Source organism: Varroa jacobsoni, unplaced genomic scaffold, assembly GCF_002532875.2.
Source record: "Varroa jacobsoni isolate VJ856 unplaced genomic scaffold, vjacob_1.0 contig03017, whole genome shotgun sequence".
Lineage (NCBI taxonomy): Eukaryota > Metazoa > Arthropoda > Arachnida > Mesostigmata > Varroidae > Varroa > Varroa jacobsoni.
In genome coordinates, this window is record NW_019214925.1 from 1 (window position 1) to 9079 (window position 9079).

General features: G+C 38.2%; 2 protein-coding genes across 6 annotated transcripts; both read left to right on the forward strand.

The window, feature by feature from the left end:
* Positions 1 to 887: 887 nt before the first annotated feature.
* prel (preli-like) lies at positions 888 to 7733 on the forward strand. Of its 5 annotated transcripts, none has more exons than XM_022854274.2 (4): positions 888 to 1019; positions 5723 to 5996; positions 6095 to 6222; positions 6653 to 7733. In XM_022854274.2, the coding sequence occupies exons 2-4, from the start codon at positions 5855 to 5857 to the stop codon at positions 7046 to 7048; spliced, it is 666 nt and encodes a 221-aa protein (XP_022710009.1). In that variant the 5' UTR covers positions 888 to 1019; positions 5723 to 5854; the 3' UTR covers positions 7049 to 7733. The 5 variants fall into 5 exon arrangements, with proteins under 5 accessions (XP_022710009.1, XP_086829493.1, XP_086829491.1 ...); XM_086973367.1 differs by lacking the exon at positions 888 to 1019 and adding an exon at positions 2958 to 2979; XM_086973365.1 differs by lacking the exon at positions 888 to 1019 and adding an exon at positions 4941 to 5382.
* Positions 2009 to 4676, forward strand: D2hgdh (D-2-hydroxyglutaric acid dehydrogenase; the record flags this gene model as incomplete). Its single annotated transcript, XM_022854272.2, has 3 exons — positions 2009 to 2239; positions 2474 to 2671; positions 2930 to 4676. Coding segments are annotated over 3 exons (1496 nt in total), but the record flags the coding sequence as incomplete, so codon positions are not given.
* Positions 7734 to 9079: the final 1346 nt, after the last annotated feature.

The following is a 9079-nucleotide window of genomic DNA, read 5'->3' on the forward strand; positions in this document are numbered from 1 at the left end:
TATATATGCTGATGTTTTTTATATTGGCAAGAACAGCTCGATAAGAAGATAAGTTGGTAACATTTTATTGTTCTCATTATGATCAAACCTACTTTTTTGTACAAGCCAAAACGAAAAACTTCTAAAGGAAATACACCACATAGATTCAGCAATTCCACCAAAAAACGTACAATTGTCCCTGTATTATCCTGATCTAACGTGTCGTAATATATTGCGTTTAATTCGACTTGATCAGGCATCAATGAGGATGTGTTAAGCATAAGAGTTTACCGAAAAAATGGACAATGGTTCAACATGAACTATTGTCCATTTTAGTTCTTGAGCGAGATGTTTTTGCCGAAAGAGGAAATTCCTCACTTCAAGAGTGGCCAGGGAACTTGTTTTCAAAGTTATTCGACTGAACTGAAGTTTGTCGTAGCGTTATATTATATTTATTTAGGGTAGGATTTTCTGTTTTGGTCGCACATCTGTGGTCTTTTGCGTAATGTACTTTAAAATTTCCTGCCGTAAATATATAGTGGTAAATATTGAATAATCACACAATAACCTAGTCATCATTGTTAATACATATTGCATGTATTCGCGCGTTAATTAGCCAATGTGAAAATAATTAATTAGTGAAGTAATTCCATAGTGTATTGTTCACTTTCAAAAGCAAATGCTAATACCAGAAAAGATAACCGTAGCATTAGCGGTTCTGATGCAAAATTCATACTTAGTTTCCTAAAATAAACCGAATCCGCTTTATAGATGAATAAACATTGTTCCATTGCATTGTTTGATCATTTATTTTCTACCACATCGCCATTCTATAGTAAAAAATAATTTGGGGATATAAGCTTCTATGCGGTTCGTTAGTATTCTGGCTGCGTTGGACGGTCCGAAGGGACGGTATAGAAGCCTTTGTATATAACGTGTGCCCTTCAGCTGTGCGTGATTTTAAGCGGTGAAGCAATATTGAGTGTGGTAGCAGCGTGCTGCGGATCGAAACGCGTACCGGACGTTTCTCTAGGAAAAAGGTACGGAAGTCTTATTGTCACGAGCAAATTTCGTAAGAAACTTCACTAAGCAATGTGCAGTTATTATTTAAAATGAAATTTATTCAGATCTGAAGCTTTGTGTGATCTTCTATCCGTTGACTGATGTTTATTTCTGTAAGATAACGTACGTGTCTGTCCGTTGATCATTAAATGATAGCAGATTCTAAAGCTAGGTGTAGCGAATAGTCGCAGTTAAGCAGTAATGTCGTATAGGAAGAGTTTCCAAATACTGGATAAAAAAAAAGTTTCATTTTGATGCTTAACAAAGTCGATTAAAAATTCAACGGTTTTTTTTAGCAATATTGCGTTTGATTTATTTATTCTATCGTTGGTAAATGAAATATTATTTTATATATATGGCTTATTTGACTCCATTAATATATAAACGTAAAGATCCGAATAATTTTATCTACAGATTGGAATAATCCGATGTAAAATAAATTATTTCACATTATTTATTTATTATTATTATTAATTATTTATGTAACTCGATGACATTTTTTTGTACTTGGTGAAAAATCAGTGGTTATTTCTTTGCAATTGCCGTCATTCAATAATAGGATATCATCTTAGTTAATCCCGTCAATTCCATCAGCCTACATCTGAATCGTGCTGTTGATAAACGACTGAACAACGTAACAAACCATAATAGCGAATCGTTATTCCATAAGTCATTCTCGTGGCCAAGGATATTTTTATCAAGTGAACTTTGCTTAGGTACGACGTCAAAAACGCTGGTTTCCAGTAATTATCTTGATCATTATTCTTGGAAATCATGTCCATTTAAAACGCAGTTGTCGCAGATCCTATTCACTAAGCTCTACTATAAAATCATGGTAAGGCTATTTCTGTATGCATAGTGATAATCATATGATAGTTTATGGCTAAGTGTGCGGTTTGGCAGTGTTTGCGATTCTAGGGGTATTTTGTTATGTTTGCTGTTAGCGCACTTGTTTTTGCTAATGCAGGTCAAGCGTGGACATCCTTTATAATGGGTACGAAAATTTGGCAAATTAGTCGAAGGTGCCTGAGCACCTCCTTTACTTGGCGAACTCGCGTGGCAGAAACAAGGGGCTCATTTGGTATATTAAAGGAGAATGACGTTGCCGTGTTCGAACGACTTTTGGGAGCTAGCGGGGTGCTTACTGCTCCTGATGATCTCCGCGCGTATAACGTAGACTGGCTCAACACATGCCAAGGTGACGTAAATGTCACGACTACTCTCGTGAGCTTAAATAACAGCGAGCTAGTTTTTTATAAATTAGGTTTTAGCGTCATTCTTAGTTCTTACTTTTGGAGACATTAAAGACCTTTCTTTAAGTTATACCAGTTACAAATTAGTGGGTTTCAAATTAGGTGTCTCGACATATTTCCTCTCGGTTTATCCATCTTTGAAACAGCTGCTAACGTCTCCTGTTAACGCCTACTTGTAGGCTCCTCGCGTGTAGCGTTATTTCCTCGAAACGCGACTGAAGTTTCTGAGGTCCTTCGCTATTGCAACGAGCGCCACCTCGCTGTTGTACCACAGGGTGGTAATACAGGCCTAGCAGGAGGCAGTGTACCGGTCTTTGATGAAATTGTGCTCTCCACTCGTCGAATGGACAATTTTCATGAGGTTGATGATCTGACTGGTGAGTTATTGGTCTCTAAAGAATGATGGTTTCCTTTGGGGGAAATCACATTTGTAACTGAGTATACTACGGATCGAAGTTCTAATTTGATCAAAGTCATTTATCAGTTGGTTCGAAGTCTAACCGCGTAATCTTTTACTCGTTTAGCCAGTCGTTATCAATGGTTGGCTGTCTGTAAAGTTACATTCGCCTATGGTATATTTATGCATTAGTTCATCATAGAACCATCGCTTTCTGACCACCGCCTGCCCATTTCAGGCGTTGCGGTTGTGGACGCTGGCATGGTGTTGGAGTCACTCAACGAGCAGGTAGCCCCATACGGTTTAATTGCTCCACTCGATTTGGCTGCTAAAGGCTCATGCCATATTGGCGGTAACATATCGACCAATGCCGGAGGAGTGCGGTTAATTAAGTATGGCTCACTGCATGGATCAGTCCTTGGCCTAGAGGCTGTCCTACCTGATGGGACAGTGTTGAACGGCCTAAGTAAAATGCGCAAAGACAACACTGGCATCGATATGAAACAGCTGTTTATAGGGTCGGAGGGTATTCTCGGTATAGTGACAAGGATTGCATGGTTACTACCACAGCAAGCGGCGTTCAACAGTGTTGCCATTTTAGGATGCGACAACTTTGAGCGTGTTCTTGACGTCTACAAGATGTCAAAGAGCAGGCTAGCTGAATTTCTTTCTGCACTCGAAATGTTTGACCACTCTTGTATGCAATGTGTCCAAGAGAACAGTGGACTTACCAATCCCTTGAGTAAACCTCATCCGTTTTATGTGCTGATTGAAGTACAGGGAAATGACGGCGACATGGTTGAGAATTCCTTGAACTGCTTTATCGAACATATTATAGACAAAGGTGTTGTCACCGATGGGGTTGCCGCTAGCGACGGGCGAAGTGTGGCTGAACTTTGGCAACGGAGGGAACGGATTTCAGAATCGATTAAAAAAGATGGCTATGTTTTCAAATATGACATGTCAGTGCCTCTGAGAAATTATCTCGACCTCGGAAAAAAACTTGAGTCTCGCGTAGAAGGACTAGCTAAGAGAATCTGTGTGTTCGGCCACATGGGGGACGGTAATGTCCATTTGAATATAACAGCTAATGCATATAGTGATCAGTTGTTGGAACGAATCGAGCCGTTTGTTTATGAGGAAACTGTAAGGATGGGAGGAAGCATTAGCGCTGAACATGGTATCGGGGTGCTGAAAAAGAAATATTTGCCACTGCAGAAAAGCGCTAATTGGTTAAACTTCATGAAAAGCATTAAGAAAACCTTAGATCCGAACAGAATTTTAAACCCCTATAAGGTAGTCTAACCTAGCCTTGTTCACTTATGGTACAATGATGTAAACGCTATCGAGTATATAGCAACCCTACACAGTTGCTATCTTGTCTTGATGAGCAAACGTGATCTACTTGATTAGAAAATATGCTGAATAGACATTACACAACTTTAGGGACCGCTTGAAATGTTCGACGGATTACTGCCGACAATAAATGGTAGTATGACCTTTGCAGTATATAAGTATTTTTGCATATTACTCACCGTTATTGCAATGCAGTGCAAGCTCTTTTTCATTGCATCTAGTTAGAGTGCAACAATAACACCCTTAGACTACCAGAAAATACTGCTTTCCGCCGGCTAGTTTTATCATTAGTGATCTGTCTTTTGTTGAAGATATTTCACTAATCACTGCTTATTAGCAACCTAATATTTTAGCTTTCGTAAATATAAAATTTGATTATTCGATCATATACACAAGATGTGGTCGATAAAGCCGTATTTCAGGCTCGATAAAAATACTCATTCAATTTTGCAAGCCGGGTTTGTTTCAGGATGGACAACCAAACAATGTGACAGTAATGTGCATATATTTTATTTGTTGTTTATCTCCAACACGAATTCATGGGAAATTCATGTTTGATACGACACAATAAAATAGTACTTCTTTCATATACAATTTTTAATTATAAACGAAGAAACCTATTTCGAAAACCGCTCATCACTTCTTGTATGTTAGCTTTAGCCTTGAGGTCTCAAGTGACAACAATTTCATATCGTTCTGTCAAGGATTTGCGTATCATTTCGAAAGAAAGTCACCGGTATACCTTAGCATAAGTGTTGCCATACATCGCCATCGTATAGAACTAAAAAAAATCACAGGTTTCAGTCATCTTTACTTTTCCTCATCGTGGAGGTGTTCACCGTAAACATTAACTGTTTGTGAAGATTAGATTCGTGAGTAACACAAGGTCAGGTTTCATGGAGACAAATATTTACAGCAGGGCTGCGATTAGTATCGATAGTAAAATAACATTACCACAACGTTTTCGTCTCCTACTATCCTTTGTCACTTTGTCGTTATCCATAACGTAACTAATATTAAAAAAAAATCCTATATACGCGACAGACTGTTTCTATTTTATCGCGGCTGGCTAGTATTAGGCCGGTGTTGTAGGCAGCATTTAACGCGTCCGCTTATCTGCGTATCGTTGTTTGTTTTAATAACGGTGACCTGACGCTAACGTAGGCGCGATTCGTTATTGTTGTTGTTTTGCTTAGAAAGAAGAATAAATTAGCCTTTCTTTTTTTCCAAAATTTACGCGGCGCGATGAAATCAACACGAATATTAGAGTGCATGTGCGCAGGGTCCCGTAAGTCTTTTATAGGAACACAATGAGAACAGTGTTCTACTAATTACGTACGTAAAAAAGAACTGAGCGGTAAAGAATCAGAGTTGCTTGACGCGTTTATATGAGTTAAATGCTTAGGACATACTTTTTTAAAGATATTTCTAGAGTTAGATTTAGACGGTTTTTCTTTATAAAAGAAGTGATTGTTTTCGTAAGAAAAACCTGCTTATGTGTACTATACGCAGACTAAGTCTATCTAAATACGACATACATTAATAAAACAGTAATTAAACAAATTGCAGATAATATAAATAATTCGGCCAGCTCCCTCAGTTTGTAGCAAGGTGATTTTAGTGAATGGATAGATTATATTGTACTCAGTAGATTTCGTCTATTTTTATTTTTCAGCTGGCGACCCCTCGTCCTAACGATTGAGACCGCCGACCAAGCGAACCCTGGAGTACATTCGTCACTGGCTTTCTACTTTTACGTAGTCGGACTCCGTGATCCCAGAAGTACTTCCAGTTTCATTGAAGGAGGATGACCAAGTTCATGTCTACTCGCGATTCTTTCAACTTTAGTTGGGAGGACGTCAGTCGAGGCTTCTGGAAGCGTTACCCGAACCCAAATGCAAAACACGTGCTGTCCGAGGATACTATTTCGAGATATATCACACGGGAAGGTTCGTATGAAGTCTTCCTTTACTCAGAACGATATCGCCTGCCTGTTGCTGAAGATATTTAAAGGATGACCGCTACAATCTATTTACAATGTTTCCAGGTTCGCTAGTGACGAAACGTCTTTTGGTCAAGAAGGGTACGTTACCAAGTTATGCAAAGATGATTGTGGGTGAAGTAGCATCCAGGACCAACATTGTGGAAGAAAGTATTATTGATCCAATTTCGAGAGTGAGTTTTGGAGACGGATCGTTAATGATTCGTTCCGTTGTAATCAATATTTTATACTGTGCTAGTCAATCACTATGACATTATGTTTGTCCATTTTTAGTCTAAACTATTGCATAGTGAATAAACAGTGATTCTGATATCTACCCTACTAGATATCATATACACGCATAATACAATAGTAAGCTTTATTAATGTAATCAGAACGGCTACTTCGTAACAATAAAGCTAAAACTCCTGAAACGGAATTAAGCGAAAAACTGTAACAGAAGATGAAAAGCTTTTCGAAACTTACCTATTAGACGTGTATTTATACAAAATTGTTCTGTCAGAAAGCCTGCGATGAATCGTAAGGTCGATTTTGTTACTTAGTTCTGCCTCGAATTGTAATGCTCTAATCTCCTTAATGTAATTTATATCAATACTTTTGCAGACAATTACGACGTACACGCGAAATATTGGCCTTACTCATATCATGCAAATAGAAGAGAAATGTGTCTATCGGCCGGATCCAGTAAGTCCGTATATGCGAACCATCTGCGAGCGCCAAGCATGGGTTTCGTCCGGCCTCTCAAGAGTTTCAAAAATTGTAACGGAATTCGGCTTAAGCAGGTTTAAGAAGAGCACGCAGCGAGCTACAAAAGGACTCATTCACGTATTGGAGCAGTTGCGCTTGGCGGGTCAAAACCACAGTGCTCCCTTGGGCCCCCTGGGAACAATGACAGCCAGTCAACAAGCGATGCATCAAGCTACGGAAAAGATTAAAGAGAAGGCGAAAATGGCAAGGGGCATGGCCAAAAATCAGATTCCCCTATGTCGCAGTGGCTGAATCATAGCTGTCGTAATAGCCATTTGAATGGAATGATGCGTCCAAAGTAACACCAATATACATACACACCCATTACACATCCAAAAACATAATATACATACTTACTGTATTTATATTGGGTCCCATTTTCAATTAGGAGATCATTTTTAATTGGGAAAGACCAGGCAAGTAAAGGCGACACGGCTACTTTCGGGGGATAATCATTGGGCAGTTTAGGCAACAATATTAAGACCAACTGCCTCGGCCCGTCGTTTGGCCAGCGAGATAAATCACTTGAAGTTTTATATTTTCGTTATCATCATTATCGCCTAGAAGTTCGTTCGTAATTATAGGTAGCTGTGGTCCTGATTGCACAGAAAGGTCGCTATAGGCGGTAGTACCTACTGAAGTGTTCTTGAAGCACGGATTTGCTATTTTACTAACCCGGTTCCATCTGCTTAAGGAGTCTTGTGCGGCTGTTTTTTAAATATTGCCATCCGTTGGTTAATTTATCACAACGATAGAGTTACTAATGTAATAGGCGAAATGCTAGCAAAATAGTGAATAACAAGGACTGACAGGATTCGTTCAAACGTTACTATTTTTCGATGAAGTAAAAAATCCGTTGTATCAATATAGTGTTTTTTTTATTACTAGCTGTACATGATCATTATAATATAATAAAGGAAATTTTGCGTAACTACAAGGTGTATATATTAGTCATTGTAGATTGTATCACTTCAGTAGATTTCATTCAGGCGTACGTTGCTACTTAAGGCTATGCCAAAAATCATGTCAGCAAAGCATATCAAACTCAAGTACTAAACATTATGTCACTTATTTAAAATAATTTTAGGTTAGTTTAGTTGACTGAAGGCAGGAAAACGGCTGTGAGTTTATTATAGTGTAAGGTATATATAAATAAATGAAATATCCGACAAGCAAAGTTGGCATAACAGCAAATTATATAAAATTGAAATAGTATATCGCGTCAGGCCTAGGGTATCGACAATCAGGCCATTTTGTTAGACAAACAAACTTGAAATAAATGCAAGAAATATGTTCACATACATAAGTGTGCAGAGCATCACAGCTTTTTGACATTTTTTTTCACAGGTTTTTGGTTGTGAAAGTTTTTAAAGAATACCATTGTCGTTAACGACAATAAACGAAATGCACCCAAATTATATAGTCTCCTCTGGGCAACGCGAAACGGGTCTTCATAATTGGGCTGTGTCAATCAACTGCGATAAGTAAAAAAAAACATCTTTGAATCAGTAAGTCTCTAATGAGCTACTACCAGACGAGCTGTCCAATAAGAATACTGTAACCTTCATCCTTAGTGGATAGAGACCGGTTCAGGAAATCACCCTAACATGGCTAAATTTCGACGATGAAGCCACTAATTGCGAGCTTCATTGAGAATGACAATAAATAACCCACACGGATGTGGTTCACGTTGCAACTGCTCAAGTATCGATTAAGAGGCAACGAAATATCAAGTGTTGTACTAACTAGGATGTTTAGAGCACAGCCAAAAGCCATTTCCAAAGTGAGAACATTGAAGTAACTAACTTAGTCCCATAGGTTGCATAAACCCTGGTGGTGATTGATTCAAAATTATTAGGAATATTTTTTATTCAAAATTATTAGGAATAGACGAGTAGTGGCAATCTCCGGAAGTAACTAATTGCAGAACATCTTAACAGATGCGATGAGCCGCTGAATATTGAGCTACGAAGCTGTAGCGAATAGTCTATTCAGGAAACTGGTAGCTAAATAAAATTTATTAGCCCTTTTTATTGTAAATCAGATTCGTTGCATAGTACACTTCTTATTGCGAGCAGAACACTTTTGATAGAGAAGGTGTTTTGTACATAAAACAGGCATTGTATAATATACTCAAATCGCTAGCGATACTTACTAAGCTAGTAGAAATTCGTAAAATGTCTACGGGGCTAACAATTAATCGATTATACGGAAATTTGAAAGCACTCAAGTCATCACTTGTAGTTTTACTTAAAAGATGGTTTTAAGAATGTCAACTAAAAA